At 36.3% G+C, this 15,621-nt stretch overlaps 1 protein-coding gene across 7 annotated transcripts in view; it reads left to right on the top strand.

The window, feature by feature from the left end:
• Positions 1–15,343, top strand: part of Ankrd12 (ankyrin repeat domain 12) — a 138,793-nt gene extending 123,450 nt beyond the window's left edge. For 6 of the 7 annotated variants that reach the window (XM_070029653.1, XM_070029654.1, XM_070029649.1 and 3 more), the window contains 3 exons: positions 9,522–9,665; positions 11,907–12,002; positions 12,582–15,343. In XM_070029653.1, the coding sequence (XP_069885754.1) occupies positions 9,522–9,665; positions 11,907–12,002; positions 12,582–12,767 (426 nt within the window). In that variant the 3' untranslated portion in view covers positions 12,768–15,343. Of the gene's footprint in view, positions 1–6,408; positions 6,594–9,521; positions 9,666–11,906; positions 12,003–12,581 lie in introns of those variants that run through there. The other variant, XR_011373525.1, reaches the window with a different exon arrangement.
• The last annotated feature ends 278 nt before the right edge of the window (positions 15,344–15,621 follow it).

Below are 15,621 nucleotides of genomic sequence, written 5' to 3'. Positions count from 1 at the left end.
GATCAGTACATGCGTAAGATACTGAGTTCAAGTCCAAGTCTCAGGAAAAAAAAACAAAACTATTCATCAAGTTTATTTGAGTATAATTTTTAAAATATGTTTTAAATTATGAGTATAATTTTCAAAATATTATCTCATTCTTCAGGTTTCTTTGGTATTTGTTGTCATATTCCCTTCTTGAATTCTCTCATTATTTCTTCCATGATCCATTCTTGTAGTTTAAGCTCCAAATATTTTCTGTAGTATCTTTTGCTGTTCTAGCTTAAATCCATGATGATCTGATAGAATACAGGATCAATTTTAGTTAGCTTGTATTTGTTAAGATTTGTTTTATGTGCTAAAATGTAGACTGTTTTGGAAAAAGTACATAGGCTGTACTATACACTAACTATATGAAATAATTCTGTAGATATCTGTAAAGTCTACTAGGTCTATGGTGCCATTTAATTCTGAGGTTTCTTTATGTTTTGTTTGGATGCCATATCTATTGATGAGAGCAGGATGTTAAAGTCTCCCACTATTATTGTGCTGAGTTCTACTAGTGTGTCTTTAATGAACCAGAAATGTTCATTTATTGAACATTTAGTATATATATGTTAACAACTGTAATTTCCTCTTGATGGAGTGTTCTTTTTATTAATATAAAGTGACCTTTGTTCTGACCTATTTGAGCTTGAAGTCTGTTTTATCAGTCTATTAAGTACAGCCATTCCTGCCTCAGAGTTCATTTGCTAAAAAGGCCTAATATTCAGAATATAATTTGAATTCAATAAATTAAGTCATCAAAATTTAAACCCTTAAAGCAGCAGCAGTCAAACAGATAAATGGACTAATGACTAAAAGAAAGACTTCTCAGAAAGGTAAAATTGGCTAATAGACTCATGAAGAAATGTTCAACATCTCTGGCCATAACCGCCCCACCCGCCCACATCACCCCCCCCACCCCACCCCCACCATTAGAATGACCATTATCAAGAAAACAAACAACCAGTGGAAGATCTTTCTGCACCCTTTTACCATAAACTTGTGTTTGTCTTTGTCAATGAGATCTGTTTCATATACAGTACAAATGTTTTTTAAGTGTGTGTTTGTGTGTGTGTTGTACAAAGAAGTTGCCATTATGAATATAGTGTATCGTGATCAGTGTCACTTCTTTCAACATTCTCACCTATCCCTTCCAGCCTACCCATTCCCTCACTTTTCTTAATTTTATGGGCTATACATTGATTTCTTCACTGCATTTTCCCCCTTCTCTTCATCCATCTATCTACCTCCCCTTGACACCGCCCCCACCCCTTTCAATCTCATCTCTTGGTGTTTATTTTATTGAACTATGACTTAGCCTTAATGCAAGTTGCCTTTCTTCATGAACATTCAGGATTAATATTGAAAATTTCTTATTTTCTGCTATTTTTTTGTTTTTATGATACTAACTTGTTTCTTCTTTATTTCCTAACCTGCTCATCTAGTAGAGTTTCCTTCTTGTAATTCCTGTTGTTTATTTTTCTCCTTCTGATAATAAGATTTCTTTTGCAGTGGTGGTTTAGTAGTCAAGGAATGCTTTTAGCTTTTGTTATGGAAGTTGCTTATTTTTCTATTAGTTATGAAGATTAGTTTCATTTGATACACTAGTCTAGGTTAACGGTTGTTATCTTTCAGAGTTTGAATTATGTCCTTCCATGCCCTCCTGGTACTTTGAATTTGTATTGAGAAATCTGATGTTTTTCCTCTGGGCTTTCCATTGGAAGTTACTTGTTTTCTTTCTTCTGAAGCTGTCACTATTTTTCCTTATTATGTGTTTTTAGTGTTTTAACTATGTGTCTAGGATGTTTTTTCTCTGATCTTGCCTTTTTTTGTGTATTATAAGCCTCCTCCACATGGATGGCCCTCTCATTTTTTAGGCTAAGGAAGTTTCTGCTGTTATTTATTATTTTTATTTTATTTTGTTTTGTTTTGTTTTTGTGCCGGTTCTGGGGCTTGAACTCAGGTCTAGGCACTATCCCTGAGCTTTGATGGTCAAGATTAGCACTATACCACCTCAGACACAGCTCCACTTCTGACTTTTTGTTGTTTAATTGGAGATGTGTATCATGGACTTTCCTGCTTGAACTAGCTTTGAACAGTTATCCTCAGATCTCAGCATCCAGGTAGCTAGGATTATAGCTGTGAGCCACTGGTACCTGGCTATTTTATTATTTGTTTCACTTTATAAATTCTTAATATATTTTTTTTGGGGGGGGGGTTCGGTCATGGGGCCTGAACTCTGGGCCTGGGCGCTGTCCCTCAGCTCTTCAGCTCAAGGCTAGCACGCTACCACTTGAGCCATAGCACCACTTCCGGCTTTTTATTTCTGCTTATGTGGTGCTGAGGAATTGAACCCAGGGCCTCATGCATGCAAGGCAAGCACTCTACCACTGAGCCACCTTCCCAGCCCCTTAATATTTTTTTTATTTCTTCCCTTTCTAAACCCATAATTCATAGTTTTAATCATTAGATGGAATGAGAAAAGGTTTGAAAATTCTGTTCTTGTCAGTGTTTTATCAATGTCTTTTTAATTCCTCTGCTTTATCATCAATTCCTGAAATTCTGTTTCCAGATTACTCTGTTCTATTAATCCTTTGAATATTTTTTATTTAGGCTATTGAGCTCTTCACATCTAAGATTTCAGTCTATTTTTCAATATTTCTTTATTGAATTTTTCTTTCATATCCAACATTGCCTTCTGTATTTTATTCAGCAATTTGTTTCTATTCTCTTATTTGTTTCAGTCCTCCTTGAATTTGTTCAGGTGGTCAGTGTTACCTCCATTTCATTGATCATTCTTGTCAATGTCTTATGAGCTAATTGTTTAACTTTATCAAAACCTCATTACTGTTAGTTCAGTCCTTTATTATAGAGTTGTCGGCTTTTGAAGGGGATATCTTGCCTAGGTTATTCATTAATTTCATGATCTTTCACTGAGATATATGCATCTGAGGCCAAAATCTGGTGGAGATTGCAGTCTGCTGTGGGATTTTTAGTTGGATATTTCTGGATGATAACTTAATCATCCAGATTAATTGCTGGGTTGTACTGTGTTTTCCTATGAGTACATTGGAGGAGTAGGTTTCAGTTGTCAAATAATCAATGCTAGTGCTCAAGACATTGTTTCTGGAACTCTTCTCCATTCAGAATAGGGCCAAGTTTATTGTACAACCTTGTTGTTTGTGGTAATCCCTAATGAAGTCTATTCACCACTATTCCAATATCTTTAGGTCTATTAGAAGCAAAGATTTATATTTATGGTCTAGGAAGACTGTAGCCAAGAAGGGGTAGTGGCAATTACAGAAATGATTAATACTAGGCATTTGACTATGTAGGGATGGAAGAGATGGAGGCTAACCCTAGTAGGAGAAGTTTATGAGAAAGTAGAGATATTGGAAAATACTATAACTGATATCCTGTTGCAGGATGAAGTGATGAAATGAAGAGAGTTTAATAGAAAATTATTTTTTTAAACCACAAAAAGAAAAAAAGATGAAGAAAGAAAACAAAGCCAAACTCAAAACCATTAACATGAAATTAAAAAACAGAAAAATAATATTTAGGCAATCTCATGAGAGTAGGTAATAAGGAAGATTAGAGATGTTGTAACCAGTATAAAAGGAAATAAAAGCAAGAGAAGACAGAAGAAACATATAAAGGGCAAAGGGCTACAGAAAGGGGACAAAAGACTGAAAAGTAAAAACTAAAACTGAAAGGAAAAGAAAGCAGAACTAAAAAATAATGGGAAGGAGGGGCCTAAGTTAAACTTAAAACTAAATGCCCTAGATCAGATAATTCAAAAAAATCCATACAATTTAAATGAATGCAAGATCAAAATGGAAACATTTATACATAATATTATATGAATTTTTAGTATGTATATATGTGTGTCTGTGTGTGTCCACAACTCTCTGGGTTGCAGAGAGGTCTAAATCCTATGATTTAGACCTGGGTGGGAGGTCTGTCATCAGCTATCAGCATATAGAGCCAAAGGACAGGCTCTGGATAGCAAATTTTCTGCAGAAGTAAGTCTGAAAGGTTTTTTGCTACATTGTCCCCAGTTGATGTAATTCTCTTCTAGCCAGAGATTGTAGAGCCCCAGCTGCCAAGCCCATACTAGAATAGCTAATCCCCATGATATCACTGCCTTTGGTGTCTGTGATAACCCAAAAGTCCCTAAACCTCTCTTTTCTGGCCTCCAAACATCCCAGTCCCAAATGTAAAATATATGAATTACTTATTTATTTTTGTCATTTTCCATATCACAAGTAACTGAAACTATGGAAAGCAAACCCTCAGATGAGGGAGGAGGACTACTTTACCTACTGGGATTTTGAAAATAAACTAATACGAAAATTTAGGAAAACATTTCTAACTACTATGATATAAAACAATATTTGTGATTTATGTTGATGACAAAGTTTCATATACTTAAAACTGTAGTTTATGAACTGCATTTTTGAAAGCGATTCTAGTGGGAAGTTAGTGAGAATAAAAACAATCTTTCCAGTCCAAATTGACAGCCCACCTACCACCTTATATTGGTTGCTTGGATGTGTGAGTACCTGAGTTAATAACTTTGTCCTAGTGAAATTTTTCCCGCAAAAATTGATACCAGCTGAGTGTCGATGACTCACACCTGTAATGCTAGCTACTGTGGAGGCTGAGATCTAAGGATCGCAGTTCAATGCCAGCCTGGGCAGCAAAGTCCATGAGACACTTATCTCCACCAGAAAGCCAAAAGTGGCACTGTGGCTCAAGAGGTAGAGCACTCACCTTGAGCTGAAGTGCTCAAGGACAGTGCCCAGGCCCAGAGTCCAAGCCCCATGGCAAAAAATAAATAAAATTGATACCATTTGAAAATTGCACTAAGTGAACAAGCCTTATAGGCAGAGTCCTGGCACAGTACCTCAGAACTACACTCTGTCCTACTTTGTCACTCCAGAAACTAGGAGAAAGCAATACTCACAGTCTCTCCTAAGATGCTAAAGCCTGTGCTCTAGGGGGGCTCAAAGACAAACTTAACTCTGATCTATAATGGAGTATTTGGTATTTTTTGCCTTTTTTTTTTAAGCTGGTTTGTGAAAATATCGTGCTCTGTACAATTACATGGGTTACAATTACATGGGCAAGGTAATGAGTACATTTCTTATCAAGCATTGTTGCCTCCTCCTTTGTTTCCCCTTTCCAGCCCTTCCCATATTCTCCCCCCAACCCCCAGCCTGAGTATTTGGTATTAGGCTATTAACTAAGCAGGATATATCTATTTTCAGAAGAGAGTATTTCAACTTCAGAAAACATTGCATGAAAAAGTATTTCTCACATGATGTTTACTTTCAGAGTATTTTAGTTCTTCCTCTTAATTTTGTAGAGAACTGCAGCTAACTCTTTGCAATGGTATTCATAATTATTTCTTATTATTATCAGATCAAGTTTTTGGATACTTACTACTTCAAATTACACTTTAAGTTTATACTTAAAATTTTATTAAGTACTAGACTTACTTTTGAGTATCATTTGTCACAGTAGGTAATTTAGGGTGCTGAAGGTATGGCTCAAGGGATAAAGCCCTGAAGAATGAGGTCAAACTCTGGGTACAACCAAAGAAAAAAACAGGAAAGAAAGAAAAGAAAGAAGACCAACTAATTAAGGCTGAGTGAGTGCCAATGGCTCACACAATTCAATCCTAGCTGCTCAGGAAGCTGAGAACTGAGGTTCACAGTTCAAAGTCAATAGGGACAGAAAAACATAGCTCAAGTGGTAGAATACTAGCCATGAGCAAGCAATCTAAGCAATAACCCCCAGTCTTAAGTCCAAGAATGTAATTAAAGCCATGTTTCTTTGTCTTTTCACCAAATTATAGTATAGTTATTATTGACAACAATACACATTTGAATATACTATGGCATGCATTCTCCAGTGAAGGAAAAGTAAAGTACATGTCATTTGAAGGCAAACTGGGAAATGTGGTAGTAAGAAGACAAGGTATAACCTTCGTATTGTCACAATCTAACCTCTTTGAGAAGGCCAACAAAATGAAAAATATCTTAATACCTGGGGAGTTCTTAAGAGTCACCACTCTGTCTTTTTGTGTCATTGTTACATTCTCACCAACCACAGATTGCAAGGTGATCCCCATTGATACTTTAAAAGAAATACAGTTAGCAACAAATGTCTTAAGTCTATTGAGATCTGCAACTAGACTCCTAGAATTTTCACTCTGCTATGTGGAGATTATTCATTTTATTTTAATAGTTTTAGGATTCTTCCTAATTGGAAGTTGGGACCACATATAATTCATTAAAGCTGGATGTGTTTATTTCTGTGTAAATTCATTATAAAAGAGAAGCTGGCCAGCCACTTACCTCATGCTTGTAATCCTAGCTACACAGAGATGCTGAGATCTAAGGTTCATAGTTCAAAGTCAGCCTGGACAGGAAAGTTCGTGAGCCTGTTCTCCAATTAACCACCAAAAGAGGCAGAAGTGGAGCTGTGGCTCAAGTGGTAGAGTAATGGCGTTGGGCAAAAAACACAAGGACAGGCCCTGAGTTCAAGCCCCAGGACTGAAGGTAGGGTGCTCTTGAATCCACATGTTGTCCAGTAACTTCAGTTCAAAATAACTCTTGGGCCAAAGTGGCACATTTAGAGATGGCAAAGGATCAACTGATGAATGGGAGGAAAGAAATGTTAGATCCATACAGTGTAGTATTTATTCATAGAAAGGAATTACCTTATGTTAGGAAAATGGAAGAAAAAAGGAAGGAAACAGGCTGGACTCAATCTGCAATGTGCTAGGACCATTTATTGAGATAGCAGCAAGGGACACAGCCTTCCTGTGGGCTTGGAAACTGTGCAAAGAGGTGGGGCAGGAGTTGGGGGTCAATCCTTCATATTCTATCTCTGGATACATAGAAGGAATGGGCCAGGAGAGGAGAGGCAAGTCCTTCATATAGGGTCTTTGGGTACATAAAAAAGACTGGGCTACAAGAGGAGACTAGGAAAGAAGTCAGTGGTTGTCTTTTCTGGATACTCCTGCTGACATTGAGGTGTTGAGTCACTGAGGCTGGGGTCTTTAGGATCCAGCTCTGTGCTAGGCAGAGCAGGGTAGGGCAGTGTAAGTTAAGCCTCCAGTTGCCTGCAGTAATAGGATGGCCTTAATGTGCTCCCAGGTCCTGAGTGAGGGCTAAAGAGAAATTTCTGAAACAATTGAGAACAGGCAAAAGGCTGGCAAGGTGGCAGGTGGATATGAATGACACAGGAAAACACACCTTGGCACAAGCCGGAAAATTTCCATTTGGAGCATAAGCCCAGTTGTAGCTCATTACAGGGGAGGAGGAATTTTCATGTAACTGGACTAGGGGCAGGAAAGGGAGTGTCTAGGGTTTCTGGAGATTGGTTAGGGGAGAAAATGGTAGACTGGTTACCAATAACCAGTCCATAAGCTAGGGCTGGATTGGAGTGGTCAGCATGGTGAGAGGCCTTGATCATTTTCTGTAACTGGACTATACATGTATGGGCTATAGATGTTTGAATGAGAGACCCAGGAAAGTGCTAAGGCAAACTATCCTGAGTCCAACAAGATTCACTATAAATAGAAATAGCAGGTAACAAAGTCAAGAATGTAAGTTCCTGTCTATGCTTACTTTTTTTTTTTTTTTTGACCTCCCAGCTCTGGTTACTTTTGAAAAGGTAAATGCAAAGTGACTCCATTTATGATATGACACATCCCCTCTTACTCCTGGACTCACTTTGTCCCAGGAAGCTAGGTGTTTGTTGCTGGGATGGCTTGTCCTAGTTGGCATCTTTTTTGTCAGTCATAGGCCTGGGCACTGTCTCTGAGCAAGCCATTGGGGTGTCTGGGAACAGACAATTTAGAGCCCATTTTGGAAAATTTGGTACATCTACGAGAGTGACCTGTCCTGCCACTTTCAGGCATCCCTGATGCTTTGGGAAGGCAAATGAATGGGCCCCAATAATTAGGGTAGGATGTCCCCAAAGTCCTAATTAAAGGGTTTCAAGGGATCAGCAAAGTGTGAGAGACTCCTGGAGTCTCTAGAGAACCCACAGACAGGGAATAGAGGACTTCTCAAGAGTTCTCTCGTTCATGTCAGGATGCCTCTGTCATGGACCACGGGGCTGGTTACCTTGTTCTGAATGCTTTTGGGTTGTGGATGGAGTCAGACATTAAACAGTGAAGATCCTCCTGCCTGGAGATCTGGAGTCTAGGGACAGAAGAGAGAGAATAGTAAGGGAAGATGGAGGAGGAAGAGGCATGGGGCAAGGGCTCTGTATTCTTGGTGGAGAGAGGGAGGGTAAAAGGCTACATGAAAGTTGGCCAGGAGGCTGGTGGAGAGGACCCAGTTGCTCGTGGGACTTCTCTCCTGAGTTTTGGCACCATGTTGGGAAAATGGAGGAAAAAGGAAGGAAATGGGCCAGACTCAATCTTCAACAGGCTAGACTGTTTATTGAGATATAGCAGCAAGGTGCACAATCTTCCCATGGGCTTGGAGACTGTGCAAAGAGGTAAGACAGGAGTTAGGTTTTTATGAGGTCTGAGCAAGGAGTAGAGGTTAATGAAAAAGTCATTAGGTCTAAAGAGGTGGGGGCTTTTCAGTTAGGCCCACAATGGTATGTTTACAGGCAGGCTTAGGTAGAATACCCTGCCTGTGTCAGTCTGCACATATCTTTAGTGGCTTACCTGACATCTGTATGCACCTGAGAAAACAGGTTGAGGGTCAATCCTTCACCTTATATGCTATAATATGAATGAACCTCAGAAATATACTAAGTAAAATAAATCAAATACAAAAGGCCATATAATGTGTGACTGTTCTTAACTGTTCAGTGCAAGTAATTCACATAGACAAACAGTGGATTGATTACCAGAAGAGTAGCCGCTTTTGAATATGAGGGGTTTTTTTTCTGGTATGATGAATGAAAATGTTGTGAAATTAGATAGTGATGGTTGAACTTCTTAGTGAGTATATTAAAAGCCGCCATACGCTTTTTTTGTTTATTTCAGTACTGGGGCTTAAACTTACTTCTTAGAGTTCTTACTTGGCTTTTTCCATCAAGGCTGGTGCTCTGCAACTTGAGCCATACCCTCCACTGCCAGTTTTTTGTTGGATAATTGGAGATGAGAATCTCATGGATTTGACTGCCCAGGACAACATAGCTACCATCCTCAGATCTCCAGACTCCTTAGAAGCTAGGATTTAAGGTGTGAGCCACTGGTGCCCAGCTCACCATATATGGGAAAGGGAAAGGAAAGGAGAGAGGAGAAAGGTGAGGAAAAGGAAAGGAAAGGAAAGGAAGAAAAATGTTTTTAAAAAGAAAGTACTAGTTTAAAAGAGAAGATCTACTTATACTTTTAGAACTAAAAATTTTTAAATTTCTCAAGCCTACAGTGAAGGTAAATTTACTCTGAGATTATGATTGTTTAGCATACCTTAAGTGATTATTAGTTTTAATTGATTTTTGTTCATTTGTGAAACTAGGAAAAACTCATTGTATCCAATGAACAAGAAGTTCTAAGAGTTCATTACAGAGCTGCAAGAACATTGGCAAATCAAACACTGCCATTTAGTGCTTGCACTGTCTTATTGGATGCAGAAGTATACAATGTGCCCTTGGACTCACAGGTAAAGTGCTTTTTGATATATGTGTGTGCATATGTGTGTGTGTGTGTGTGTGTGTGTGTGTGTGTGTGTGTGTGTATGTACAAACATACATACACAGAGTGTTGCCAAGAAATAAAGCTCGTCTACTTTCAGAATCTATTCCCACATAAGAAAGTTTAATTGAACCATCATTAGAGCTGAGAGGAGAAATACATCTCTTTAATCAAAGTACTTCCAGAGCAGCTGCCGTATAGATCCCCAATCCTAAATTAGTGTTTAGGTTCTCTGAAGAAATTGTTGTATAATTAGGTCTTTAGAAAGAACTATTTGAATCTTTCAGACAGATGAAAACATATTGATATAGTGCACTGTGAAGAATGTACAACTTCATGTGGGTTGAGAGAATTTCAGAAGTAAGTGATTTGGTGGTAGTGTGCTGCCTCGCCTGCAAAAGGTCCTAAGTTTGATCCCAGTACTGAGAGAAAGGGAAAGAAGGAGAGAAAGGGATGAAAGAAGGGAACAGAAAGGGGAGGAGGGAGAAAACTGTCCCTGTAAACTTGTGAATGATCTTAAAATCAGAAATGAAACAATCAACCTAATACCTAAAGGAGTGGGGGAAAAGTTATCTTCTTGGGTTTCTTGGACTTGAAAAAAACAACCTCCTATTTTTCACTTAGAAATGACTCAAGTGTTAAAGCATCCCACCAATTTTGAGGCCCTTAAGTTCAAACCCTAGTACTACAGAAAAAAAAAGCATCCTCTTGAGAAAATTTGAAAAGTCATATGATGCTAAAGAAATTATTGCTTTAGACTACATTTCCTTTCCTTAGATTTCTCCCTTTATTCTTCTTTAAAAGTTAATGATATAAGGAACGATGCTATCACTTTGTATTCATATACTGTTTTGTAGAATGGGAATTTCTTTGTACAACTACTTAAAGATAATAAAAAATTCAAAATAAAAAAGTAAATGATACAAAATTTATATTGTAAGGGGGTTTTAATTATTTATTATATCTTGCCCCAAATATTCTTAGTGATCAAGACCACTTGATTTTAAATTTAAATGCTTGAAGTATCCAAAGGTAACTTATCTCTTGACTGGGAAATGTATCCTGAAAGCATTTCTATATTTTTAGAAACTTAATTAAATAAGGACATCCTTTTATAGCTGACTTTAGAATAAGATCTGAGTTTCAGGCATCTTGTAAGAATGGTCTCTGAGAAGCAAAGGCAGGGATGACTCATTTTTTTTTTCAGTCAGGACTGAATCTACCTGCCTACTCTCCTCTCATGTACTTCCTCCTTTTCAAAATAAATTTGTAATAGTTTTCAAAAGTAATAAAACTTAAAGTAACCAAAAACTCTTTCTTGAGCATCAAAGAGGAAATAATAATTTCTAAGAATGTGAGTAGTATGACTTTGGGACTATCTGATGCCCAGATGTTACTTACACAATGTTGGTAAATGGCAGTAGTAGTAATGCTTGGAGCGTTGGAATGTTTCCTGTATGTAAAAGTATTGAGATGAAGGCATTGAGGATATTCTTCATTCTCAAAGCAAGCTTAAGAGAGGTACTCTTGTCTTATCATATTGAATAGAAAATTGAGAGTATGTAGTTAGTTCAAAATTGTACTTATACAGAAAGGTGTACAGGGCTAAAATTTTGACTGCATCCTATCTAAATACCAAAACTGATATTTTTTTTTTTTTTTTTGTCAGTCGTGGGGCTTGAACTCTGGGCCTGGGCGCTGTCCCTCAGCTCTTCAGCTCAAGGCGAGCGCTCTACCACTTGAGCTACAGCACCACTTCCGGTTTTCTGGTGGTTTATTGGAGATAGGAGTCTCATGGTCTTTCTTGCCCGGGCTGGCTTTGAACCGCGATCCTCAGATCTCAGCCTCCTGAGTAGCTAGGATTACAGGCGTGAGCCACCAGCGCCCGGCCCAAAACTGATATTTTTAAGAATGTATGCAAATTTTTTATGAGCACTTCAAAAATTGGTTTTGGAAGAATGTCAGAATGTCAGAGTACAGACAGCTGTCTCCTACCTTTTTCCCCCTACAAATGATAAACTTCAACATCAAATTTGGTATTTGGTAGCACGGCTCTAGTAGTAGAGCACCTGCCTAGCAAACACAAGGCCCTGCATTCAAGCTCCATACCACAAAAGTTAGGATTGTAGGCTAGTGTCACCAGTACCGGGCTGGCATACTGATTTTCAAAGTGGTTTATTGTATCCCTGAATGTAACACTCTTTTTCAGTCGGATGACAGTAAAACTTCTGTGAGAGATCGTTTTAATGCAAGACAGTTCATGTCATGGTTACAAGATGTGGATGATAAATTCGACAAACTAAAGGTATGTCTGTTCACAAATCGGTTTATATAAGTGCTTTTTCTTCCTTAGAGAGAGCTACTCTCAGGAATAAATAATGAAAAAAAATACTGATTAGCCATGAATTTTCACACTGGACCACAATTGACAGGGGAAAGAAAAATAAAGACAATTTAAGGACAGATGTAATATGGAGGGTCAAACTGCCATGTTAAAGTGATTACTCTTTTGGTTCTTTATGTTTCTTAGCCAGTTTATCTGTCTTATTATAACTCTAACATAATGAAGAATAGGAGAATAGTGAAAAAAGTAATATACTTTACAGATCTTTAGGGAAAATTCTTTGTCTTGAGATTTTTAATTATTTCTCCCTAGATTTTGCGATCCTTTTGATAATTTGAAATCAAATCAAAGTTCATAAGGTAAAAATGAAGTTACAGATACAAATGTTGTGTTGATACCAACAGGGTATAAGAGAAATAACACTTGTAATCTGAATCCTTCTTATGCTCCTAATGTATTACCTTAGTCTTTAAACTATGAATGACATTAATTTTAAACAGGGCAAATTTAACTGAATAAGCAATTTTTCTCTTCTTTTAGACTTGTCTTTTAATGAGGCAACAACATGAAGCTGCAGCTCTAAATGCTGTCCAGAGATTAGAATGGCAGCTGAAACTCCAGGAACTTGATCCTGCCACCTATAAATCTATCAGTATTTATGAAATCCAGGAATTTTATGTTCCTCTGGTTGATGTTAATGATGACTTTGAATTGACTCCTATATAGCAGTTGGTACTTTCTTACAGTGTCATCCTAAACTGATGATACTCAGGCATTATACTATCTAATACTGCCTTTCAACAAAATACTGATATTATGCCTTTACACTTGTCCATTAAATTAAAGTTGGTCACATAGTAAACACTGTCATTTTATAAAAACTGAAAGAAATATTTTCAATCATAAGTCCAAACAGTTTCTAACAGAAAACTATTATTTATATTGGTGAAAAGTAACTATTGCAATAGAGTATTATGGCAGACTGTAGTAGATACTAAAAAAGCTGAGGATACCTGCTAACAGCGCTGGAAGTTGTTAGCACTCTAGTTAACAAGATAACCACTAGCATATAAATCTTTCAGGTTTTACTAAAAATATTTCAGTAAGCTACAAGGTTCAATTCCTATGAAATAGTTTCTAGTGGAAGAAAAACTTGGGACAAAATTCTTCAGTTTATTGTGTGTAAATTAATTGTACAGTTTTTCTTTTGAAAGTTTTAATACTGTCTTCCTTTATAATAACTTATTTTATATATACTGTGCAGATGTACATCTTGTAATTAATGGTTGAAATATATACAAAATGATTGATAGTCAAAGTATGTACAAAGAAATAACTGTAAAACTGTTTTGTCTGTTTTATTGGACCAAAGTTGGGGCTTTTTTAGCAGTGTTCAGATAGCAAAACCTTTAAATAAGGCATGCACGTATTTGAGTTAGCTTGTGTTCATCCTTATAACTGTAAAGATGGTGGTTTAGTTGATTGCATGCTTGCTATAATTTAACTCTATCCACAATTGATGCCTGGAACAGTGTGAGGTATTTCATACCACTTTGCTGTGAGAGAATCTGTGACTTACTGTGTTTGACACATTATGTAGAATTAGTCATACAAAGAAACTTTACCTTTCTCCATCTTGAAGGAGAGTGTGGAACAGAAAAAATGCCTTTGATTGAAATTCTGAAATGTATATGTCTATTTTAATACTCAACTATGAAAGGATCTGTGAATATATGTAAATATGTTTAATAAATTCTATTGGTCTTGTTAAATCATTGTAAAACTTTTTTACATTGTTTAAATTTAATGTTTTAAGCTTAATAACCTTTGCACTTTTAAAATAAAAACTGGGCACTCATAAAGAAAACATACTTGGTAATCAAAATAAGTAAAAGGGTCTTAGGAATATTCCAATCAATCTGAAACGTTTATTAAAAATTGATTAATATGTTGTATTTTCCCTATATCAACATGCTAAACACATAATTTATGAACTTTTATTATTGAAATAAGATTCAATATGCTTTTTAAATAAAATAATTAGGTATGTTCTAGAAAAGATACAATTTCTCCTCGAATATGATATAAATTAAATATTTTAAAATATTTCAAATCTGAAAACTGCTGCTAACCTTGTGAAACATCTTTTAAAAGAAAGTTAGAATAGTGTTAGACTTTTCAGAAGTATATAGGATAAAATTTACTAAACTTGCCACAATGCTTTCTTGAATTATGAAATAATACTGGGTGTTTTTATTCTGATAGAGAAAAATGGAAAGAATGTACAAAGAATAAATTTTAAATACAACTTGCAGCTTGAATATCACTGCTAATGGGAAAGAATCTAAACATTTTTGAGTGCAAAGGTTCTTATTAAGCTGGGAGATTTTTGAATTTTTACTTTTATATTTTTGTTATTTCTGTACTTGGCATGCACAATAAAGCAGCCCAGATGAAAAATACACCGTGCAAGGACTTATTATAAAGGTTGGATGCAGTCTTCTTTAGAAATTTAGGTGAGAGATTTTGGCCTTATTTATTGGATAAGTGGGGCCAAAAAGGCAGGGTAGATTTTGAAGCACTGTTTTTTTGCAGTTAACTTTATTAAGGCTGGGAACATTAAAACTTAATTTATAAGAGCAATACTTTTTAATATGAAAAAAAGACAAACTTTGCTTATACTTTAGCCTAAAAAAGAAATTGACAAGATAATGTGGGAAATCAAATGAAAAGATCAGAGTACTAAATATTGACTTACAGAAAACAAAAGAGGGGTAAATTATAGAGTACTATGTTCTGATGGTCTACTTGGAGAAAAGGCAGGGAAATACCACTGGCAAAATAGAAAAAAACTATCAAAGGAAAAGCAAGCAAGCAGGGATCTGGCCACCTAACTGTTGAGTCTTAAAAACACTTTTCACCCTTTTCCATGGTACCTCAGAGCTGAAACATCTGCCAAGATTCTGCTACTAGTAACCTCTATAAAGTGACACCGAGTTTGTCAGGAAAACTTAAAAGTCTTCTTATTGTTCATTCATAATCAAGTAGTTAAGGGCTCTTGATGTTAGATTTTCTCTGAAGCTCTGAAATGCTAGGAAAAACTGGGAATGGTTTATATACCTGAAAAGGTTTTAGACTTTGAAAGAAAAATAAAAGGTTAGTTTAATCAATGATTCTTTTTTAAACTACTCAGATATCATGAACAAGATGCTAAATTGTACCTAAGAGTTTGTATTTCTTTAAATCTTGTTCCAAATCATATCTGTTTAATAAGTAACTAGTTGATATTTGTGCATGTTATTTAATAAAGAGTTATATTTTTATAGAAAAAAAATAAGAGTGAAATGTGTGCTAAATGTTTTTTACTTCATGTTCCACTCCAGTATAATTACATCAAACACCAATATTTACTTAGGCTATGCTGTCAAGATGTCAAAAATATTTGTCACCAACATTTGGTGAAGAAGGGTGAAAATGACTGAAGTATTTTATATATTTGTATGGAAAAATACAATGGAATTTGTTGAAATTATCTTAAGGGAGGGAGAGGATGAGGAGAGTAGTAGAAGTGAATTCAATC

Source organism: Dipodomys merriami, unplaced genomic scaffold, assembly GCF_024711535.1.
Source record: "Dipodomys merriami isolate MVZ:Mamm:240054 unplaced genomic scaffold, mDipMer1.0.p SCAF_2, whole genome shotgun sequence".
NCBI classification, from domain to species: domain Eukaryota; kingdom Metazoa; phylum Chordata; class Mammalia; order Rodentia; family Heteromyidae; genus Dipodomys; species Dipodomys merriami.
This window is presented reverse-complemented; position numbering and strand designations above follow the sequence as displayed.